Genomic DNA, 25,802 nt, shown 5'->3' on the forward strand with positions numbered 1-25,802 from the left:
TGGTTATTGTGTTGTCCCATATGCCAAGGTTGTGGATTTGATCTCTGGTCAGGGCACATAAAAGAATCAACCAATGAATGCATAAATAAATGGAACAACAAACAGATATTTCACTCTTTCTACAAAAAAAGAAAAAAAGAATACTACTTCCCCCTGCCTACTTGCACAGGCTATTGAGGATTGAGATACTGTTAATGACCTGCCATGGAAATATAAGAGTTGGGATTCCAGAAATTAATTTTTAAATAGGTTACTAGAGTTCAATAGTATTCCAAAAAAAACCAAATTACTATTTGGATTTCCTAATCGTGTGCATGTGTGTTAGCACACCAATCAGAGGCTATGAGTTAGACCAGATTAATAAACAGACTTGACCTTAAAATACCAAGAATCTGAAATCCTTATTAAGTAGTTGAAATAATAAACAATGAAAATATATTAACAGCATCCAAAGACATGGCAGTGTTGTGGCCAGCATGGTAGTGAAATAATTTTCAATTTAAAAATAGGAATCAGAACTGTGGTTGCTTCTATTGAGGAAAGGAGACTAACTGGAAAGGCAAGGAGGGAAATTTCTAGGGTAATAGAAATGCCTTATATCTTGATGTACTGACACATACATCATCAAGAATCATTGAAGTAGACACTTGAAAATATACATTTTCTGTATCATTAAAAAAATATATATGTATATATATTTAAACTTAACCACTAGCATGAGTATATTCCTTAGCAATGCCTTACACTTGTTAGCGTGCTAGTGGTAAAATATTTGTGCTTTCTTCCATCTGTGCCTCTTTGGACCCATCTGGGTAAATCAATGATTATGACATATAATCACTCCACTCTTCCAACACAAGCCCAATCTTAGTTCCTTCAGACCTGAGGAAAGCTTTTTTTCTTTTATCTATCTTATCCTGCCCATGAGACCTTTATTTGTCGCTGATACTGACTTTATACATAATCTCCCTTTCCAGATTCTCTGCTACTCTTCACAACAACAAAAGCCCCCTTAGCACAAGTGATTAATATTTAGCCTTAATTTTAAACCTTTTGAAATTACCCACTTGATTAACTATAGGAGGCTTTAATACTTGTCTAAAGAAGAAGGACTCTTCTCAGAAAACAACATAAGGCAGATTAAAAAAGATAAATATTCAAGACACTGGTCAATATAGCTGGAGAACGTACTTTTATTTTTGCAGTTTTATACTACGAAATCAACATGTAATTTCATTGTTCACAATTGATTCATAAAAATTTTTAATCCTTAAATTGTACATCAATATCCTATGACTCCAAATTTTATCTCTCTCCTTCAAGTCTGAAGAAAATGATTAATTTATTAAGTTCCACAGACAGCACAGTCCCACTGACATAACATTTAGTCTTAAATCCTACGCCCATGTGAGAATTAAGAATAGCCAGTATCAAACTGGCCTGAAACCTGATTGTGTTCCTGGCTCAGGATACCTGTAATAAATTTGTAAATCCAGGCTAAGACATAAAAATAAACTAGAGTGTGTATGTCATATAAAAAACTTTTCACAGTAGAGTAAAAATTAACATTAAAATGTTATAAAATTTCAACCATTTTATGTTTTATCCAATTAGCTTTCTAAATGCCTGATTAAACTGAGTCAAATGCAAATAACTTCATGTAGGTTTTTAAAAAAAGTTTGCCCAGCATTTCAAAATGGTTACAGAATTAATAAAACTTTTAAAATGTCAAAGTATGCTATACATATTGCACTTTTCTGCGAGGCTGGGCTAGTATCTTCCATGGCAAGATACTAAAACTACTGAATAAAATACACTTTAAAATCAATAGGTATTTGATTAATTTCCCTGAAATTATCAATATCATTACCAAAATCTTCCAGGATTTTGTAAGATTTGATTCCTTAAATACAGTTTTAAAGTTTAAGTTAAGGAGGGGGAAAACCCCTCATATAGTTCACTTTTTATGTCCTTTTTTGGTCCTTCAATGACCAAAGAGAATTTTAAACAAATTATGCTTCATGTGTCCTGGCTTAATAAAAAACTACAATTATTATCCAAATTAAGAAAAATTATACTAAGTAAAAGCTATTAATTTTGAAATGTCTGTCTGCAGGTCCCCTTAGAACCTTTCCAAACTTTAAAAAAATCAAGAGCCTTTAATCAATTATGTACTAGAATCAAATTAGGTAAGGAAAACCTTATTTTGCAAAAATAAAATCACTTCCCAATATGCTTGACAGAAACAAGCTATTCATGTTCATTTGTGTTCCATTGAAGACATTACTGAAATCTGTCCAATGGTTTATTTCCAACTGGTCCACTACGGAATTCTTCGGAATGTTTTAAGATTGGCTGTAGCTAGAATTCTGACTTCCATTTGGACCCTGCTCTCCTTCACTGTTCAAGTGGGGAAGAAAGAGATTTTATACCAATTAAAAGATTCATTTTCAACACCCTGATAAGTCTACTAATAATTTTAACATTAGTTATTCTGTAGTACAAACTTACAAAACAAAGACATTCCCAACTGTAAGACACAGATGTGGAAAAATTAAATCCAGAAGACTAACATTTGGTTTTAAATTTTTATTCTTATATAACTTAGTGCCCTCATACATAACAAGCATTCTGGAAGTTAGTGTCCATATACACTCAAAAAATTTAAATTAGGGTATGGGATTTCATTGTCATTACAGGTATCACTCAACATATAGATTAGAGCTTCTGAACAAATTTCCTATAAAATTAAATCTTACATATAAAATCTTATTTCTACTAAACAACTATGAAAAATCAAGAAGTATTCTCCACCCAAAAAATTACTATCCAAAGGCATACTAAAATCATATGTAAACACAGCAAACCTTTATAAATAAAAATATGGTAATTTCCAGGAAAATTCTGAATATTCAAAATAAAAATAACTAAAACTGAAAATACCAGTATCTGTGGCAATAGGATTATTGCCTTATCTTGTCCATCATCATCTTGCAGCTTCAGGCCCTGCCACTAGTGGAGAATCACTCAGGGAATTTCTGCAAAAAATGCATCCAAAGGTAGCTGTTTGAATGACTGCCTTAAAACAGCTCCTTGTATAAGTATTTATTTTTTCCCAACAGTGACATTAACTTATCAGACCTACAAATCTATCTCAATGTTTGATAACTTAAATATAAGTTAATTAGGATGGGCACTATTTGTTTAATCCCTTCTGACCTTGATTCCTACCCCAATGATCTAATGTACAGTGAAAGCGAAGAACCACTAAACTAAATGAACAGATCCTATTAAAACAACAAAAGCCCCCTTAGCACAGGTGATTCATATTTAATAAGGTTATGTTTATTGGGTGTCATTTGGGGCACTCAAAAGCTAAAATTTTTTCTTTACAATATCAGATCAATAATCTAATTCATAAAACAGGATAACAGCCAGTATCGGGGAAAAATAAAAAAGATGACACAGAGTCACACTGACATTGGAGTACTACAGAATTCTTTATCTCTGAATTTCTGATAAACTGGCCTAATTCTGTCCTTTTTAAATTTATGTATAGTATCTAGCCATATGTTGAGGGATACCTGTAATAGACCTGCCATTGCATTAGGAAGTTACTAACAGATGATCCAATTAATATTTTAAAACGAGACATTCTTAATCTATCAAGTCAGAAACTTAAAAAAAATTAGTATGGTGAAGTTTTGGGAGAAATTTTAAGGAAAAAAAAACAATGTAATCTATGAAACAATGTGATAATATGTATGAAATATATAATTAAATGGAATCTATAATTAAAGTTTACAAAGTACCTGTTTGGAGGAGGTTTTGGTTTTGGCATCTTGCTAAGAATAGTTGCCATCTCTTTTCTCTCATCAAAATTCTTCCACTGTTCATACAGTTTTAAAATAACCCTGATTATTTCCAAAATCTAGAAGAAAATATTTAAAAAGTTCTCAGTGACAATGTAAAGCAACATCTAGTATATAAAGAATACACATCCAGCATGCCTCAGAAACAGTGAAAAGACAGTGTCTGTCCTTAAGTATTCAGGCTAGACAATCCTGATAAATGTGAAAGTAGTATTTGTATCTGCTATTTAGGCTTTTCCTTCTAGCCTCTCATCTGTTAACATGTATGCCCCTGTCCATCCTTATCCATCTCTCTGCAGTTAGTTTCCTTCCATCTGCTGATATCTAAACCAAAAGAAAACAGTGAGGTACTAGGAATAGAGGTCTAAATCATGAAGTTTACCACTATACAGTAGTTTCAAACAATTTAATGGAAAGTAGTGCAAAAAGATATTGTTTTGATTCTATTAACTATAGTAAACAAGTTAAGGTGCTAAAAAATTGGCAGCTATAAAGCTATATATCCAGTTTCCAAATTAGCTCTCTCTTTCTCACCTGAGTAGACCTAACCTTGGATTAATTTGAATGCTATTAACATTTCAGCAGGAAAGATGGAAAAAAGGGCAAAAACCGCTTTGCCAGAAGATAGCCTGTGTCCTAGAAGTTTATAGTACCATTTAGTGGTCACTAGGTAGCTTTTAAAATAATCCTGAAAATTAGAGGCTGCTCTTCAACTAATCAAACTAAAAGTTTACCATTCTGCTTAAACCTAAATTGAAAAGAGAAAGAGAACCTTAGTCTTCTTGCTAAACATGTTTCTTCTTTTTTATTTTTTACCAAAAACTTTTTAGCCTGATCTGAGCCTTAAGATTTTAGTAAATATGACCTTAACTTTAAAATGTTCAAGTTTATATTCCACTACGGCAGCAGTTCTCAACCTGTGGGTTGCGACCCCTTTGGGGGTCGAACGACCCTTTCACAGGGGTCGCCTAAGACCATCGGAAAACACATATATAATTACATATTGTTTTTGTGATTAATCACTATGCTTTAATTATGTTCAATTTGTAACTATGAAAATACATCCTGCATATCAGATATATACATTACGATTCATAACAGTAGCAAAATTACAGTTATGAAGTAGCAACGAAAATAATTTTATGGTTGGGGGTCACCACAACATGAGGAACTGTATTAAAGGGTCGCGGCATTAGGAAGGTTGAGAACCACTGCACTAAGGGAATTTTAAAGAATACCTTCTCCATATCCACAGAAAGCTCAGCAAACCACTGTCTGGCATCTTTCTGCTGTACAACACAGGCTACATGTAGGCAAGCTGGAAAGAAAATAAGAGACAAAGGCCCACGTTTAACTAGAAACATACAATGTGTGGACTCAGAACTAAAGGTAAAATTTTCTCTTACATTTTTCATGTATATTTTCCAATATTCTTTTAGAAAATTGCATAGATTCATATAATAGTTACCATTGACCATGCCATCAATTTAACCTCATACAGACAGAAAAAATTATTAGACCATATTAAGGTTCTTGACATTTCCAGCTCCTCAGTGTGCTAGACATGGTGCAGTTGCCTTGAGAGTCAGGGCATGTTAGAGAAAAATTCAATGAGGAAATTAAAGCAGAGAAACTATCTCTGAACAATGATACAAAGTAGTATACAATATAATCAGAAGTCAGTGTGATTAAAAAAAAAAAAAAAAGAAAGAAAGAAAATGCCTGGCCAGGTGGCTCAGTTGGTTGGAGTGTCATCCCGTGGCAGGTTAGGGTTAATGAGGCATGTGGCCCACCAGCCGTGAGTTTGACGTGCCTGCCATACACCAAAGGTGGAAGATTTGATTCCTGGTCAGGGTTCATACCTAGGTGTGGGTTCAATCCCCAGTCCAATTGATGTTTCTCTCTCACATTGATGTTTCTCTCTCTCTCCCCTCCCTTCCTCTCTCTCTAAAATCAATAAACATATCCTCGGTGAGGAGGTAAGTAAATAAATAAATAAAACAAAACAAAAATCTCAGCCAAGCAATATACTGATAAATTTCAACAATATGGACCATCTTTTGATATTTCAACTAAAAGTAGTTTGTTGTCTCTGCCTTTTTTTTTATGTCACATGAGGATATGTTTATTGGTTTCAGAAAGATGAAGGAATGGAGGGAGAGATGTGTGAGAGAAACATCAATCAACTGCCTCCTGTGTGCACCCTGACTGTTGAACCAGCAATCTAGGTATGTGCCCTGGCCAGAAATTGAACCTTGCATGAAAGGATGCTCCAACCAACTGAACCACCCAACCAGAACTACTTTTTAAAGTTATTAGTATATCAAATTAGGTGAAAACTGGGCACATTAGTACAGAATTGAGTGTTGTAATAAAATAGATCTTAGAAAAAATATATAATGCATTGTATATACTTATATACATTACTAGAGGCCTGGTGCATGAATTCGTGCATGGGTGGTGGGGTCCCTTGGCCTGGCCGGCGATTGCGGCCACAGGAGGTTAGCCGGCCAGGGGGAGGGGCCATGGGAGGTTGGCTGTGGGAGTGCACTGACCACCAGGGGGCAGCTCCTGCATTGAGTGTCTGCCCCCTGGTGGTCAGTGTGTGTCATAGCGACCAGTCAACAGGTCGTTCAGTTGCTTAGGCTTTTATATATATAGAATAGATATACAACTAACAAAGATAGTAAAAATTTCAAAGATAACAAGCTACATCATAATTTTGCCCAATATAATTCCTACTGAGCAGCTTGGTTACTTGGATTCCACCCTAGCTTGTTAAAACATCATAAGGGTATATGCAGAGTACATTCAATCCAGCATGAGATGATATAGGGAGGGTTAGTCGGGGGACAGTATGGCTAAAGGTGAAATCTGAGCCAAGTCTTAAAAATAGGTGAGAGTGGGAGCAGAAAATGGCATGCATATAAATGGTCAAAAGAAGTTGTATATTTTATCCAAAAATTGGGAGAAGCACTTAAAAGTTTTCATTGGAAAAAAAAAAAAGTTTTCATTGAGGCAAAATTCTACATCAGAGTTTCTCTACCTTGGCACCATTGACATTGTGGGCTGGACAATTCTTTGAGACTGACAATATCCCTGGCTTCTACCCACCAATGCCAGTGGCATCTCAGCACAGCTGTGACAACCAAAACCATTGCCAAACATCTCCTGAAGAACAAAATTATCTCTGGTTGAGAACTAGTAGCCAAGTTCAAGTGTGGAGAAGATTGACTGGCTCCCTAAGAACAGGGATGCTGGAGGCCAATTGGTCAGGAAATAGACTACTGTGGTAACCTGAACAAAAAAAAGATTATGGGTATGAAATTACTAAAGAAAGGTACTAATTACCAATACAGTGAGCCCTCGATTTAACGAACTTTGGATTTAACGGACAAAATTTCAGGTCCCTATGTCATTTGTCAAAATTAATACCCCGTTAATTCTAAAACGCTTTAAAGCAAAATTTGCTTATAATTAACAGGTTATTTTTGTCATTAATTGTTATTTTAAATAAATTTTGTGAAATTAAACTTCAAAATATATAAGTATAACTTATATGCCACCCCTGATATGAGAAGGATAAGAAACATTAACACTAAAGGAATAATTGAAAAAAGAGAAAACAGTAAGTCTGGACTGTTAAAGAATGGGGGAAGTGATCAAGTGGATAGAATCATGGCTATCAACAGAGAAAAGAACTGGAACAAAAAGTAATAAGTGCCTAATATAAGGCAGACAATATTTGGTGTTCTATAAGGTATCTCATTTAATTCTTACAACAAGTCTGTATGGAGCTGTTAGTATCCCCACATTTTACAATTTAGAAAACAAACTACGAAAAGTTAGATAATTTTTCCACAACTATAAAGGAAGCAAAGTTTAAACCTAGGGTCATCTGACTCCAAAGACTGTGTTCTAACCCAGTACTGCCTTCCACAGATAATAGAATGGTAGCTAACTTATCCCTCCAAAAAGGCGTTAAGGACCACAGAGGCTCCTTTACTCAACCTTTGAGGACTTTATTCTGAACTTTTCCCCCTAAACACTGGTTAAAATTATTTTAAATGATTTAAAAAACAAACAAACAAAAAAACAAACAAAAAAAAAAGGAGGGTGAAGGGGGACAATTTGTGACAGTTTAGTTCATATTATTGAAAACTCACATGCAAGGATTAGTCTATTACTTCATGAAATATAAAAAAAAGTACTACAAGGTGAAATTTCTTTTAGGATGACCTAAATAGGTTTATAACAATTAAACTAATAAAGGTAAATCACACTTACATACCTAAAGCTATCATGAAAGGAGGATACAGTAGGCAAAGATCCGTTCTGTAGGTATCATTCACTATCCTCCTATAGAAATGTAAACCGTATTATTACTGAAAGCAGAACTACCTCATATGATTACACATTTCCCTCCAGAGAGGGCTGTATTTGCCATCTTTGTACACATTATTTCTCTTTTATATTACCGAAGCACAGACATAAAGGTGAAAATATCATGGGAAAAAGATGGATACATGAATGATTCAATAAATAAGCATATTTTAATGAATAAAATGATAGCTAAATATATTTTAAAATTTAAAACCTCACAATAAATTTTAAAGATTTTCTTCTAATTTTTCAAAAATTAGAATATCATAAAGGAAACCAGAAATCATACAACGAATATGTACACCGAATACCACCAGAAAGTATTCTGATAATTTTAAAGATAAATTGACTTTTTATGTCAACAGTGTTTTTCATAATAATCAAATTTTAATGAAAATATTCATCAAATATATAATTTAAAGATTTATATCATTTGTACCAATATAGTTATTAAAATTCAATAAGTATATATTTTTTCAACATAAAATATCTTGGGGCACTACTTTAATTACTTTAAAAATACTAAACTTAATATTTAGTCGTCAATCTTCTTAGCTAATAACAAGTTACACTATGAATAACTTCTGTTCTAATTACCATGCAAGGGGAAGCAACATGTCTTCTTGGCCCATGTCCTGCACATACTGGAGCAAAGGTCTATAAGGATGATAGACTATCAAGCAACAATCCTAGAAACAGTTTAAAAAATGTGTATGTATAAAAACAGATTTATTACAACACAAAAAACTTATCATTACCCTACTGATTTATAATTATGTATTTCTCTAACTCATGCTTGCTTCCCTCTTATTATCTTAAGAAACCAGTATGGCAGCCCTAAACTACTATAATAGAGAAGGCAGTGCTCTCTCTGGAATATACCTTGGCAAATCGGTTGGCAGTCAGTCAGCATCCACTCCCTTAGAGACTCAAAGTGTCACATCTGCAACACACTGAAACCTCTTATTAGCCTATAAATCTGTAATTCCCACCTGGAGGAGTAGAATTCTGCCAAAGACATATCTATCTTTAAATAACACCACAAACTTACACAAATTGTGCAAATAATTGACAGTGGTTTAATGTCCTGACCGTTTTGCTTGTAATTCTTTTATTATAGTTACTATAGAACAGAAAAATATTCCCATCCTAAGTAGGCTATACAAATTATTTAAGAGGATACAGGTGATGATGCTACTAGGTACTATGATTTCACCATCATGTATCACATCACTTAGATGGTTTTAAAATGCACCTCCCTACAAATATTTCCTTAAATAATTTCTAACTTCACTAAATAAGTTTTATTCTATTAATCACAAGGAAGAAATATACTTACCATTAGTTCTAAAAGATAGAATTCACATTCTAATATCTGTTTAAAAAAGATTATAAATGTCAACATGAAATAAAATTAGATGAATCTACTTAGTCTAGTACCGATTTCTAGGCATAGTAATTTATCACAGATTTTTACTAAAAATTTTTAAATCAAGAACATAAACATAGTAACTCATATTAGAATTAACTTATGCAATAAAACGATTACTACATAATGCATACAATTATGATTATAAAGCATTTTAATCCCTAAAGAAACCCAACCTCATGAACATTCTTATTACTTATTTTTATTTAAAATATCCAGTATAAACTTTAGATTTTACAATATACAAAATGCAATTATCTTAAATGTTATTCTTATTATATTATAAATCAATAAAAGGAAAGAATACTAAAAAATGAAACAATAATAAAAAAAAAAAGAAAAAAAAATGAAACAAAAGAAAACCAAGATGGCGGCATAGGTAAACACCTGAAATTGCTGCCTCGCACAACCACTTTAAAACTACAACTAAAAGACAAAACGGACATCATCCAGAACCCCAGGAAGGCTGGCTGAGTGGAAATTCTACAACTAGAAGGAAAGAGAAAAGCACACTGAGACTAAGAAAAGGTGCAGAAGTAAAGTGCAGAGGTACGGAGGTGCACGTGGAAAGGGCTGGCAACTGAGGACATGGTTGTCGTTTTCAATCAGGAGGGAGACACAAGCTCCCAACTGCTCTGAACTCCAGTTCCGGGCGAGTCTCTGGGGACCCAGACTCATACTGGGAGAAACTGGATTGTCTGGCATCGGGTGGAACTTGAGGGCGGCTTTCTCTCAGAGGTGCTTACAGCGATTACCATTACCGAGGGACAGAGACCCGGGGCCGCTTAGGGCAGGGCTGAGGTTCAGCCATAGCTGTTTGCTCCGCCCTGTTGATTCCCTGAGACCCTGCCCCACCCAAGCTGCGGCAGAGGCTTTTGCATATGAATGGCCTGGCCCTTTGCAATCTAAAATTACCTAACAAACTGCAGTTGGGTCAGAGAGACCCAAACATCCAAAAGAAGGCCCAAGGTCCCACAGCAGCTTGCACTGCTTCACAGGTGGGCCTCATCTGGGCACCTCCAAACCCCAAACAAAGAAGAGGAATCTGCAGATCTCTCTGTAACTCCTGCTGGGTAGCCTCAGGCAGAGGCTAAATTAACACCTCCTAAGAGATCCAAGAGCCAGTGTACCCAGTGGTCACAGTGGGACCATCCAGATTACAACTCCTCAGATCCATAAGGGACACACTCAGGGGGCAGACTCAGTGAGCACCAAAGCCCCACTGAAGCAAGTATTGCCCCAGAAGGGTGTCTCCAGCACAGAAGTTCTCCCACCATAGACACAGCTGATTCTCACAGCCAATTGGCCTGGAGGTCAATTCCTTCCAGTGATACCAACAAGAATCAAGGCTTAATTAACTACAACAAGACTGTGCACAAAGCCCACAAAGGAGTGCACCAAGAGTGTTCACCTCAGGTAACTGGGGAAGCTGAGCCACTGGGCCCTATAGGACACCTAGCACACAAAGCCACTCTATCAACACAGGGAAGCAGTCAAAATGTGGAGACAAAGAAACAGCTCACAAATGACAGAAATGGAGGCAAGCAAACGACTGGATATAGAGTTCAAAACCAAGATTATAACGTTTTTCAAGAATTTTCTAGAAACTGCTGGTAAATTTAGTGAGATCCTAAAGAAATCTAGTGAGACCCTTGAGAATATGAAAAAGGACCAACTAAAAATTAAGCATACACTGACTGAAATAAAGAATAATATGCAGAGATCCAACAGCAGACTAGAGGATCCCAAGAATCAAGTCAAAGATTTGAAATACAAAGAAGCAAAAAACACCCAACCGGAAAAGCAAAAAGAATCCAAAAATATGAAGATAGTGTAAGGAGCCTCTGGGACAACTTCAAGCGTACCAACATCAGAATTATGGGGGTGCCAGAAGAAGAGAGAGTGCAAGATATTGAAAACCTATTTGAAGAAATAATGACAGAAAACTTCCCCTACCTGGTGAAAGAAATAGACTTACAAGTCCAGGAAGCGCAGAGAACCCCAAACAAAAGGAATCCAAAGAGGACCACACCAAGACACATCATAATTAAAATGCCAAGAGCAAAAGACAAAGAGAGAATCTTAAAAGCAGCAAGAGAAAAAGTTAGTTACCTACAAGGGAGTACCCATACGACTGTCAGCTGATTTCTCAACAGAAACTATGCAGGCCAGAAGGGAGTGGCAAGAAATATTCAAAGTGATGAATAGCAAGAACCTACAACCAAGATTACTCTACCCAGCAAAGCTGTCATGTAGAAATGAAGGTCAGATAAAGAGCTTCACAGATAAGGAAAAGCTAAAGGAGTTCATCACCACCAAACCAGTATTATATGAAATGCTGAAAGGTATCCTTTAAGAAGAGGAAGAAGAAGAAAAAGGTAAAGATACAAATTATGAACAACAAATACATATCTATTAACAAGCAAATCTAAAAATCAAGTGAATAGAAAATCTGATGAACAGAATAAACTGGTGAATATAATAGAATCAGGGCATAAAAAGGGAGTGGACTGACAATTCTCAGGGGGAACGGGGTATGGGGGGTGCGGGAAGAGACTGGACAAAAATTGTACACCTATGGATGAGGACAGTGGGGGGTAAGGGCAGAGGGTGGGGTGGGAACCGGGTGGAGGGGAGCTATGGGGGGAAAAAAAGGAACAACTGTAATAATCTGAACAATAAAGATTTAATTTTTAAAAAAAGAAACAAAATAAATACAAGTTAAACGGAATGAAGAAATCCCTTGCAAGGTGGAAAACAACATGCCTATATGAATGTCAATAGAGATTTATCTTCTAACACAATGTAAAATTTCAAATATGATTTTCATACTATTCCATAGTAGCTCCAACTGCACATTGGCATCACCTGGGAGCTTTTAGGAATACCAGTCCCCAGACCTCAAGACTGAAAATCTTCATTTAGTTGGTCTGGAGAGGTCCTGACATCAGTATTGTTAGGTTCCCAAAGTGATTTAATGGACACCCAAGGTTTATAACCATTGCTATGAAGTATTTTTTAAAATAATAGAAACAATTTAGCTTTCATTTAGAATTAAAGTCTATATTGTAATATTTGGAACTGCCATTTCTAGGAGACTATTCAGTTTATTCTAATGTAAAATGGAGCTAGTTTATATGCAACTTTGACAAATAGTTTTACTTGATACAATATACTTACATGGTTCATCCTATAAGGAAATTCCTTTGGAAAGGCATATGAAAATCTAGTTTTTACTGGAGAAAACAAAAAAAAAAAACAGTAAATGAGAAAGTGAATTAACCCCAAAGTTCTTTAACACTTTGTATAGTATTAAAGGTAGCGCTTAATCATTTTTAGTAGGGAGCTTGGAGACACTTAGAAACCCAGATTTTCTTGCTTTTAGGTGAGCAGAATGAGTGGCAGGAAGTCCCAGGCCCCCATCCATATTACAATTACAGAGCCTCAATTAAATAATGCTATAACCAAATATGAAAAGATACTTTTTTTTTTAAGGAATAACTTTTTTATCCAATATTCTTAAGCCAAAATTTCCATGTGGTCGTTTAGCTTAGAAGGAATCTGTTCACAAAAATATCTATACTAATAAAAGAGTAATATGCTAATTAGACCGGGTCAACCGGACATCCGACTTCCTTCCAGACAATGCCACGGTGGTGGGCGCCGAGGCAGAGGTGGTTAGGGGCGATCAGGCTGGTAGGGGAGTAAGCAGTTAGGTGCGAGATCAGGTTGGCACAGGGGAGCAAGCAGTTAGGGGCAAGATCAGGCAAGCGCCAGGGAGCAAGTGTCATGATTGCCCCCAACTGCCCTCCCCTGCCAGCCTGATCACCCCCAATTGCTCTCCCCTGCTGGCCTGATCACCCCCTAACTGCTTGCTCCCCTGCGCCGGCCTGATCTCGCCCCTGACTGGGAATCGAACCAGCAACCTTTCGGTGCATGGGACAATGCTCAACCAACTGAACCACTCCAGCAGGGCTTAATTTTATTTTTCGTCAAGTATAATAGCCATGAATGTCAGTGACCTCAGGAGATTTAATAAACCCAAATAATCTGTCACAGGTCTTATAAACTGAAAAACATCCATGCCCTACAGAGCTCTCCTAAGAATTACATTCTTAAAGCAGGATATACTTTTTGCACTTACATACAGAAGTAGCAGCAGCAGTCAGTCTTGTATTTGAGACAACTCCAAATTCCTAGAGAAAAAAAAAAGTGGTCAAGATCAGGTACACAGAAAGCCAATGAACTCAAGGGTATTTGAGATCTATTCAAAACAGAATATTTCCTATGTTTCCTCCTTGTTTATATTTTATCTATTTATTTTTAATCCTCACCTAAAGATATTTTTTCCATTGATTTTCAGAGAGTGGAAGGGAGGGAGGAGACAGAGAGAAAAACATGTGAGAAGCATTCATGTGAGAGAGACACATCAATTGGTTGCCACTGGCAGGCATCCCAACTGGGACCGGGGATGGAGCCTACAACTGAGGTATGTGACCTTCACTGGAATTGAACCTGCAACCCTTTAGTCCGAGGGTCAACACTCTAACCACTGAACTAAATCGGCCAGGGCTCCCCTCATATTTATATTGTCTATTCATCTTCTACCTACTTGAGGTATGATGTACTTAAATCTCTAAATGTATTACCTTTCCTTAAAATTGCTTCAATTTAAGTGTTTAAATAATTTTAATTTAACATCACTGAAAGATACCAGATTAGAAACCAGGGACATGATAGTTTTCTGCACTCAAATTAGCTTCCAAGGAGATTTTTTAGATTCTGCCCTTAATTGCAAGAATATTAAGTGTTCTTCTTATTCAATTGGACCTGGACTAACAAATATTTCATGCCATTTAATAATAAAGCAGTTGAATTTCTGAAGAAAATAAACTTTAATATCACCAAAAGGACTCAAAAGACCACACAATTATTCTTTTTGAAACAGCAAGAGAAGAATGATATAGTATAAGACTTCCAATTTCAGTTCCCATTTCTTCTTTGAGCTTAATATACCACCATTCTAAAAATGACTAAAATTTACGAGGTGATCCACCTTACATACATTGCCTCATTTAATGTAATCAACCTAATAAGATGACTAAAATATGTTTTTTAAAAAAAGATTACTAAAGCCTTCATTTCATTTTATTTTTTATTTTTTTTAATAAATGTATATTTTATTGAGTTTTTTACAGAGAGGAAGGGAGAGGGATAGAGAGTTAGAAACATCGATGAGAGAGAAACATCGATTGGCTGCCTCCTGCACACCCCCTACTGGGGATGTACCCGCAACCAAGGTACATGCCCTTGACTGGAATCGAACCTGGGACCCTTTAGTCTGCTCTATCCACTGAGCCAAACTGGTTAGGGCTTCATTTCATTTTAAAACAAAAATTAAGAATTGGTTCCTTAGCCAACAAAGAAACTAAACTAAATCTAGTCTATTCAAATACCTTCAACTTACATCCTTATCCTTGGACAAGGGAGGGCAGCGGGGCATGTATGTATGTATATATATCTATATTCACATTTAAACCTCAAACTATAATAACTAAGATTAAAAAGTAAACACCTGAGACATCTTCTTAAGTACCATTTCCATTTAATTTTCACACAGCTGGACAAAACAAAGAAAGATTTGGTCATAAAGATGAAAAAAAATAAAGCTATAACCAAATATGAAGATACATTTTTTTAGGAATAATTTTTTATTATTTTTTGAATAAAAATAATTATACACACACACACATATTTGATTTTAGAAAGGAAGGGAGAGGGAGAGATAACAACATCAATGATGAGAGAGAATCAATCGGTTGCCTTCTGCATGCCCCCTACTGACACTGAGCCCAAAACCAGGGCATATGCCCTGACCAGGAATTGAACCTTAACCTTCTGGTTCATAAGTTGAGGCTCAACCACTGAACCACACTAGCTGGGCTATGCAAAATTCTTAAGGCGAAAACTTTCACTCAATAAATTGTAAAATAGGATTCTACTTGGAAAATCATATAACAAAAAAATATAAAGAAACAAGACAAATTAAGAGAAGTTTATAAAATTTTGTCTAGGTTCCCACACTGATTGTGCTTCAAATACATAAAATTACATGATAATATTTGGAAAAATCACCCCACAATACAGGCCTTTTATAAACATTTTGTCTTCCATTGAAAAACTTAACAACAAAGCTGGTTCTGCCTCCTTAAACTATCACTTACAATTAGAAAACCTTAAACCTCTAGAAAGCTTGTCTTAATATAATTTCTAATAGAGTCAACTCTCATTATTTTAGGTAATATGCAGGAAAGATATCATCAACAATCCTAAATAATGGCTAAAATAAAATTCAAAATGAGTATCAAAAAGAATGTAAACTTACTTGGTCAAAATTACATTCAATATTCAAGAATACAATTACTATTCTAAAGCTGTGAGCTAAAAACAGAAACATAACACAAAAGTTTCATAATGCTAAAGACTGCATAGATTATGTAAACCAGTCAATATCTGCTACTATTGTCTGCATTTTACCTGAGCTCTCTTAAAAATACTGAAAAGGTAAATAAGGTGGCCAAAGATTTGGTTTCACGTGCAAATTTTCATCTCTCTTCTCTCTCCCTCACCTAATTTCTCTACTCTCACTGCCAAAATGATTCCTCATTAGAATCTATGTAGCTAGAGCCACCCCCAATCCCTGCCTTCCCCTAGCTTTCCCTATGGGTTGGTGAGAAGCCAATCATTAGGAGGCAGGAAGGGAATACAGTAGGACATAAAAAGCAAATGAAGGATACTGTCCAGTTTTAGTAAGAACTTGTGGCACTTATGGAATACTACTTAGTGCCAAACAATAAATGTCTTAGAGGCAGTACAGCAAAGCAGTTAAGTGCATGGGATTTATGAGCTAGACTCCCAGAGTTCAAATATTAGCTTTGCTGCTTACCAGCTCCATGATCTTAGGCAAATTTCTTAACCTCTCTGCAGTTCAATTTCCTCATTTATATATCTACTAGAGGCCCAATGTAGAGTAGGCCTTCCTTCTCCTGGCGGCTGGCACCGGCTTCCCTCTGGTACCCAGGACCTGGGCTTCCCTCCTCCGGCTGCCGCAGGCACCCAGGACCCAGGCTGACTTCCCCTTGCCCCAGCTTCATCAGGAAGGATGTCTGGAATGACATCCGGAAGACGTCCAGTCTAATTAGCATATTACCCTTTTATTATTATAGACTAGAGGCCCAGTGCATGAAAATTCATGCACGGAGGGGGGGGGGCGTCCTTCAGCCTGGTCTGTGCCCTCTTTGCAGGCTGGGACCACTTGGGGGATGTCCACCTGCTGGCTTAGGCCTGCTCCCCAGGGGGACTGGGCCTAAGCTGGCAGTCAGACATCCCACTGGCAGCCCGGAAGCCCTTGGGGGATGTCCAACTAATAGCATAGGACTGCTCCGTGGGGGGTTAAGCCTAAACTGGCAGTCAGACATCCCTCTGGCAGCCAATGTCCGACTAATAACATAGGCCCTTGAGCAATATCCAATAACAGCTTAGGCCCGCTCGAACATCCTTAGCGCTGCCGCGGAGGCGGGAGAAGCCCCCGCCACTGCTGCTGTGCTGGCCAGCCATGAGCCAGCTTCTGGCTGAGCAGCACTCCCCACGTGGAAGCGCACTGACCACCAAGAGGCAGCTCCTGTGTTGAGCATCTGCCCCTGGTGGTCAATGTGTGTCATAGAGACCAGTCATTCCCAGTCATTCTGCTGTTAGGGTCAATTTGCATATTACCCTTTTATTATATAGGATATATCTCTTTGTTATGAAAATTAAGTCAGTTATAGTTGTAAAAGGACTTAAAATAGCACTTGATACACAGTAAGTGCTATATAATTGTTTATTAAATGAATATATAAAATACAGATATGTGTATATTTCTTTAATTTTGGTACAAATTTCAGTATTTTGCATAAATCACCATCTATTATTATTTTTACATAGGTAATGTGAAAACTGGGGCAACACACATTGACTATACTTGATGAAAAATAGAAAATTATTTCATACCTCTACTTTGGATGCCAAAAACACACATGTAGGAGCCATTAATACAGGATCTATACTTTTCAGAGAATACCTAAAAAACAGTAAAACAAAGTTACATGTAGAAAAAACACTAGAAAAAATTAAGATAACTATGGCAAACACATGATTCATCTATATTAAGGTTCATCAAACTTATGTAAGAGTCTCAAATAAGCATTACATTCCCAAAATAAAACAGTCCTACCTGGCATAGAATCTCTTGAAATAGACTGTAGCAGTGGCAATAACTTGTTGTCTTAATTTAAGATGTTCACCTAATGCTTGGATAACTAAAAAGAAAAAGTTTTAAATGTATTTTCTGGTATCCATGTGGTTAAATCATAACTATATTCATTTTTAACATAGAGGAAAAACCTACACATCCTACAAAGCTCTACTTGGATAACAGTGTTAATACTAGAATTTACAAAAATATATGGATATGCATAAATAAAAACAAAAAATTGAATTGCCCCACAGCAAACACTATTCTTGTATTAAAGAAGTTGAATGATAGGAATTTCTCCTCTACCTTCTAAGAATTTCAATGCCTCTCATATTATTTTTAGAATATAAAAAAAAAAGATTAAATACCTATCAAACTCACTATAACTACCAACTTATAAAGTTTACTTACAAATCCATAATGAATCTTCAAAACAAGAGGTAGGTTTGCAGAAGAGTGAACTGAAGGTTAGAAAGATCATGTGACAAAGCTACCATATAGCAGAGCAAGAATCTTTTGCCTCTAAATCCCCTTCCCTCCAAAGCAAACTTATAAGATAGGAATGCCCAATACAGGATGTCAATCCAAAAAATCATTTATCCTCAAAGTAATCTCCTCTAGCCAATCTTAAATTGAGTTTAATAATGCATCAATAAAGGCTTAGATTAAGGAATACTTTGAAACTGTCTTGAATGTTTCTGACATTAAGATTCAAAAACGACTTTATTTAGATCGCGTAAAAAAAAGATAAATGAATATGAGTTGTAAAAAGGTTACATGTATAAATAAAAATATTAAGTAGGGACTAAAACAGCTCATCACAAATTACTGCACAAAAATATTTTAATTCAGAGGTAACCAACTGTACCATTTCAACTAATTAAAAATTTTTTTTTACCATTTGTAAAAAATATTTGTAATTTCCAATATTCTTCTTCTGAAAGAAACTTTAAGTCCTTTTGGCGTTCCTTCAACAGATCTTGTTCATCCAAAATCCATTGCAAACTAAAAGAAGCAAAGATGTTAAACATGCTATAGAAAAATCAACGAAGTCATAGAAAATATTCTAAGATCAAACAAGTTATTAACATTCTGAGAAATACAAAGTACACATAACCCTGAAAGACATTATTTTCCACATTTCTTGAAACTCCCAACACAGAATTATTTTGCTAGTAAATATGCCCTGAAATTTTTTATATTTTCTCTCTTCCTTCTCAGTCTGTCACTAGTTTTACTGTATTTTCACTGATACTATGATTCTGACAAAAAGATGCATCTTACAATCAGTGGTGCCTCAGCCTTTTAAGTGGCCCTACTTTTATTCTTTCTTAGTAATACATAAAATAATGGTGAAGTTATTTGGCACCAACTGATGGTGCCTTGAATTTGATGAAGTATATCTTTTATCAGTTGTTCATGGGTAACTGGAATATTTAATTTTCCTACCTAACCATTCCAAACATGTTAAAAGCTGCTTCAGAATTTATTCACTGACAGCCTCCTTCCTCCTGCCTAGTCAAGTCTACTATTTTTAACCAGATATGAAAATGACATGATTCCCCCCACCCCCCACAAAAAAAAAACTATTCTGCAACCTGCTTTTGTCACTCAGTATGTATTGGAAGTATTTTAATGTCACTGAATTTATTATTCAGCATTCTTTTAAAGTGATGAACAGCATTATGGATTGAATCATTATTTATTTAGTTAATCCCTATTGATAGGCATGTAGGTTATTTTTCCCCACTCCATTGCAAGTAATACTTTAATGAATATCTTTGAAATTTAGCCTTATATATTTGATTAATAATGCATCTGAAATAATTTCATAGAAGTAGAACTGATGGGCCAGTTTTGCTGGTAACTTTGATATAAATTGTCAGTTTACTAGGTGTACCGGTTAATAATGCAGATTTTTTTCGATAGATGGAGTTACACATGTTGATATATATGCAATTTGATATGTATGCTATTTTGTTGTATTGACAGCAAGCTTCAAAACTTTATATGTCAAATTTGCTGAAGGTGTTAACATCATAGATATTTTTATGCTTAAAAATGTCGAATTACATGCCAAAAAAAGAGCATTTGCGGAAAGTTTTAATTCATTACTTTATTTTGAAGAAAAAGTTATATACTTCAGGAAGCTTATGGTGAACATGCTCCATCTCAAGATACTTGTGAACGCTGGTTTAAACACTTTAAAAGTGATGATTTCGATGTGAAAGACAAAGAATGTCCAGGTCAACCGAAAAAGTTTGAAGACCAACAATTACAAGCATTATTGGATGAAGATGGGTGTCAAACTCAAAAAAAAATTGCAGAAAGATTCAACATTGCTCAGCAAACAATTTCCGATCATTTACAAGCAATGGGAAAGATTTTAAAGGAAAATGGGTGCCACATCAACTGAACGAAAGACAAATGGAAAACTGAAAAGTCATCAGTAAAATGTTGCTTCAACAGCACGAAAGAAAGTCTTTTTTGCATCAAATTGTGACTGGCGATGAAAAGTGGATTTATTTTGAGAATCCCAAATGCACAGAATCATTGGTTGATCAAGGTCAACCATCAACATCGACTGCAAGGCCAAATCGCTTCAGAAAGAAGACAATGCTCTGCGTTTGGTGGGATCAGGAAGGTGTGGTGTATTATGAGCTTCTAAAACCAGGTGAAACCATTAGTACTGATCACTACCGACAATAAATAATCAATTTGAACCATGCTTTGATCATGAAACGACCAGAATCTGCCAGAAGACACGGCAAAGTAACTTTGCTTCATGATAACGCACCATCACACACTTCAGAACCAGTTAAAGACACGTTAAAAGATCTTGCCTGGAAAGTATTAACCCACCCGCTGTATTCAGCAGACATTGCTCCCTCAGATTACCACTTGTTCCTATCGATGGCACACGCATTTTCTCAGCAGCACTTCAAAACATACAAAGAAGTGGAAAATTGGGTCTCTGAATGGTTTGCCTCAAAACAAGAAAAGTTCTATTGGGACAGTATCCACAAATTACCTGAAAGATGGGGGAAATGTGTAGCTAGCGATGGACATTACTTTGAATAAAAGCACTTTTGATGTTTCTCTTGAAATTATCGTGGTTTTTTTTATTATAAAATCCGCCATTATTAACTGGTACACCTAGTAAGTTCCATAAGTCACAACAATTTCCATTCCTATTAACAGTACCTGGGCATGTCTTAAAGTATTTAACCATATGGGTTATTGACAATCTTCCAAATGATGTGTCTCTCTTCTATGGATGTTTCTCTCTCTGTATCTCTCCTTCCTTTCCACGCTCTCTAAAAATCAATGGAAAAATATCCTTGGGTGAAGATTTCAAAAAAAAAAAAAAAAGGAAAGAAACATCGATCTGCTTGCTGCCTCATGCAGAGCCCTACTGGGGATCAAACCTGCAACCAGGCATGTCCTGAGGGGAATCGAAACAGCAACCTCCTGGTGCATGGGTTAAAGCTCAACCACTAAGCCACACTGGCTGGGCTATTTAAGTATACATCTTAAGTTAAACATTTTCTATGTTTTTATTAGTCAAATAGAATTCTTCTTTTGTACATTATAATTCTAATATGGCCATTTTTTAAATGAGATAGTCATCTGTTTTGTTTAGGAGATTCTTCTGATCTAAAGTTTGTTTATTATGGATAATAAATCATTTGTCTATCAAATATGCTGCAAATATTTCCAAAGTTTAGCATGATCTCTCAATATTTAATTATTTGTAATACAGTAATCTGAATCACTTATATACATATTGAAATGTACCCATTTTTTTCCTTTAAATTTGTGATCCATCCAGAATTTATTTTGGTATAGGATATAGATAGAGATCCAGCTAAATGTTTGTCAAATGGTTATCCAAATGTCACCAAAATATTTCCTAATGTATAATTTTATCATTATATTTGAATTTTCTTTATAATTTCCTATTTTTGTTTTTTCCTCCTTATACCATACTATTTAAAAACATATAACATTAATTAATTAAAATCTAGTATGGAAAATACCCTCTCCTTGATATTATTTTTCAGAAAATTTCCTGCTATTTTATTACAATTATTATTATTATTATTTTATGTTAATTTTCACCTAAGGATATTTTTCCATTTTTAGAGAGAGTGGAAAGGAGAGGGAGAGACAGAGAGAGACACATGGATGTGAGAGAGACTCATCAATTGGTTGCCTCCTGCACGGGTCCTGGTGATTGAGCCTGCAACCCTGCAACCAAGGTACCTGCCCTTGACGGGAATGGAACCCAGGACGCTTCAGTCTGGAGGCCAATGCTCTATCCACTGAGCCAAACTGGCGAGGGTTTCTTATCACAAAATAGACTTCACAAAACAAGAGATAAAGAAGGCCACTTCGTAATACGAAAGGGAATGATTCAACAAGAAAATATAACCCTTGTAAACATATATGCACCCAATATAGGAGAACCCAAGTACATTAAAAAACTCTTGATGGACATACAGGGAGAGATTGACAGCTATACAGTCATAGTGGGGGACTTTAACACCCCCACTGACATCATTGGATAGATCTTCCCGACAAAAAATTAACAAGGAAACAGAGGCCTTAATGACACACTAGATCAGATAGATCTAACCGATATTTACAGAACATTTCACCCCAAAGCAACAGAATATACATTCTTCTCAAGTGCACATGAAACATTCTCAAAGACAGACCACATGTTTGGGCACAAAACAAGTCTATACAAATTCAAGAAGATTGATATAATACTAAGCATCTTTTTGGATCACAATGGCATGAAGTTAGAAATCAACTACAATGAAAAAAACTCAAAAACCCTCAAATACATTATTTTTTTAAGTTGAAAAATCCCTATAAATTCTGACAAACAGCTGTCAATTCTCTCACCTCCTTTCACTTTCTCAGAATACCTCTTCTCCACTACCTAAATTTCCTGTATTTTAATTTTGCCCAAATATTTCAGTGAGTGGAACAGTATAAAACAAAACTATCAGACGTAAAGCTTTTATAGCATTTCATCTCCACAGAATCACTTTACAACAAGAGGAAAATCTGCTTTTCTGAAAATAGGTATCCATGCCCATTGTTTCTTTTTTCTGCAAAGGGCTAAAAAAAAAAAAAAAAGAACACTGTAATCCAATCTTTAAACAGAATCAAAATTTAAATTACAACTACTAATGCTCTCTTGGCATTAGAGAGTATTTACACTAAGATATCATTTTTATCGGGTTGTATTCATCTTCCACTTGTCTAGTCCAAGTTCAATTAGCCCCATCACCCACCTTCCTGACTGCTTAAACAAATGTATGTAGGGGGAAATGTTTTTAATATTACTCTAGCTCTTCCATGGTCATTGACAGAAACAAAAATTTATTCATGAAAAAGGTGAAGGAAATCGGCAACGTCACTGATAAATACACTCTTAAAATATCAGGCACAGATGATTAATGAAATAAATGTTGAGAGCACCTGCCCTATACCTTACCAACAAAGCTCCATGTAGACATAAAATACTGGCAGGAGGCGGTTAAAGAGAAGAAACAAGCCCGACTCCTTCTCGGAATAACATTAAATCCACTCAAGACAGGAGGCGGATGACAAAAGACGAGGTAGGATACCGACCCATTGGCGAGATCCCAGGCAAAAGGTGACCCACCAGGTCCTGAAGAGCCAGCGCCCAGTTCTGAACTGTGCCACGCTCCCCTACCTGTGCCAGCCCAGCCCAGCCCAGCCCAGCCCAGCCCCCCGCGCCTAGCTAATCCAAGAATCCTAAACCTCCACCCGGAGACAGAGGCCCCTTCCCCCACGCTTCCCGCTCAGAGATCTAGGGCCCCCCCCCACCCCCCCAACCCAGCCAAAGGGAGGGGAGAGGGGAGTTGCCAGAGAAAGACGCATCCCGCTTCCGGCCGCCACCGACTGCCGGGAGATTCCGCGGCGTTCGGGACAGGGGCTATTCTAGGCCAAGGGGAGTCGCAGGCCCCGTCATCACCGCCCCCCCAAGAGCCAGCCCCAGCGAGAAGACGGAAGCTCACTTACTAATGGGAGCTCTGCCAAAAGTTCCCTGCCATGGAACACAGCTTGCCCTGATAAAAAAGCACCAGGCGGCGGAGCGGCTCGCGGAGCGACCATAGACCCAGCACGCCCGGTAACCGCGCTCCTCGATCTGATCGGCTCAGCTCCGCTCCGCCGCGACGAAGGTAAAAGGAAGAGGATGGCACCCAATTCCTTTTGACGCCGGCCGGCAACACTCGACTGTGCAAACCCGTTCCTATGGATAAAAGTTCCGGCCCGCCCCGCTGCGGGGGAGGAAGCCGGCTGGGAGGAGACAGCCTCTGGGCGCACCGAGATAGTGGATGGAAACTGGTGCTCACGAAGGCTCGTGGAGGGAGGGAGGCTCTCGCGAGAGCTTGGCGCTAGTGCCGGCCTGGAGCCCGTGCTGCCTGGTTTTCTGGGGCAGTAACCATTCGCTGGGTGGGGATGCGATGCTCTTCGGGCTTTGTTATTCCATTGTCCATATTACAGGACCCCAAAGCAACATGGTGGCATCGAATGAAAGGTTTGCTGACTTCACTTCTTTCTCCTGCAATTGGGAAGAGAAATAGAGATTATTTTGGCCTCAAGGCTGCGTTCTTAATGGAGTTCTTTTGAAGTGAAGCAGAGCATTTAGAGCAGCGGTTCTCAACCTGGGGGTCGAAGGACCCTTTCACAGGGGTCGCCTAAGACCATCGGAAAACACATATATAATTACATATTGTTTTTTGTGATTAATCACTATGCTTTAAATATGTTCAATTCGTAACAATGAAATTGGGGGTCACCACAACATGAGGAACTGTATTAAAGGGTCGCGGCATTAGGAAGGTTGAGAACCACTGATTTAGAGCAATAGTACTTTCGAGAAAGCACTTTTCACACTGTGGGTGGAGACCAATTAGGATGTGGTGAAGCATTTTCCTAAATAAAAAAAAAAATCAGGTATATTAGAAATAGCAAGGCTATTATTTAAAATTTTGACTCTGTTACATATGAATATACATGTACTACATCAATGTATCATATGATTTCACTTATAAGTGAACAAAATAAAGGAGCAAATAAAATAGAGACAGACTCATAGACACAGAGAACAGATGTATGGTGGCCAGAGGTGGGGTTGGGGGGCTGGATGAAAAAGGTGAAGGGATTAAGAAGTACAGATTGGCAGTTACAAAATACTCACTGGGATGTAAAGTATAGCATAGGGAATAGAGTCAATAATATTGTAATAAATATGTGTGGTGCCAGGTAGGTACTGGAAATATCAAGGGGAACAGTTTGTAAAGTATATGATTGTCTAACCATTATGCTATACATCTGAAACTAATACAAAATAATATTGAATGTAAACTGCAATTGAAAAATAAAAGTTAAATTTAAAAAAAGATGTAAAATGCATCTTAGTAGCTTAACATAAAAGTATTTTATATCACATGTCCCTCCCATAAAGTCCCATAAAGTCTGATATGGATTAGATTGTTCTCCTTGATAGTTGCCCTCCAGATCTTCAAGAATCTAGTATGTTTCCATTTTTCAACTAGTCCATCTTGGTTTTTTGCCTTCAGGCTTAAAATCTTTCTAGAAAGAGTGCCCAGAACTTTCACGGGCTCTTAATCAGTGTTAAGAGACTTGAACCAGAAACAACACCATCACTTCCTTTCTTCCCATTGACCAGAACAGGCACATGCTTCTAAATTAAATGCAAGGCAGGTGAGACATGTAGAGGAGTCTATAGTATAGTTGATGAACACTGCTGTCGGCT

The 25,802-nt window shown here is 36.7% G+C and overlaps 1 protein-coding gene across 3 annotated transcripts; it reads right to left on the minus strand.

Annotated features, from left to right (window-relative positions):
- Positions 1-1,173: 1,173 nt before the first annotated feature.
- On the minus strand, positions 1,174-24,331 carry CCNC (cyclin C). Of its 3 annotated transcripts, XM_006095846.3 has the most exons (13): positions 24,041-24,331; positions 18,876-18,982; positions 17,957-18,041; positions 17,734-17,803; positions 13,829-13,880; positions 12,865-12,920; positions 9,595-9,630; positions 8,853-8,944; positions 8,164-8,231; positions 5,111-5,190; positions 3,813-3,931; positions 2,944-3,038; positions 1,174-2,400 (listed from the first exon to the last, which is right to left on the minus strand). In XM_006095846.3, exons 1-12 carry the CDS (start codon positions 24,070-24,072, stop codon positions 2,987-2,989), a joined length of 849 nt encoding a protein of 282 aa, XP_006095908.1. In that variant the 5' UTR covers positions 24,073-24,331; the 3' UTR covers positions 1,174-2,400; positions 2,944-2,986. The 3 variants fall into 3 exon arrangements, with proteins under 3 accessions (XP_006095908.1, XP_006095907.1, XP_023615524.1); XM_006095845.3 differs by lacking the exon at positions 2,944-3,038 and having other exon boundaries at positions 24,041-24,328; XM_023759756.1 differs by lacking the exons at positions 2,944-3,038; positions 17,957-18,041; positions 24,041-24,331.
- Between the last annotated feature and the right edge of the window lie 1,471 nt (positions 24,332-25,802).

Source organism: Myotis lucifugus, unplaced genomic scaffold (genome assembly GCF_000147115.1).
Source record: "Myotis lucifugus unplaced genomic scaffold, Myoluc2.0 scaffold_161, whole genome shotgun sequence".
NCBI lineage: Eukaryota > Metazoa > Chordata > Mammalia > Chiroptera > Vespertilionidae > Myotis > Myotis lucifugus.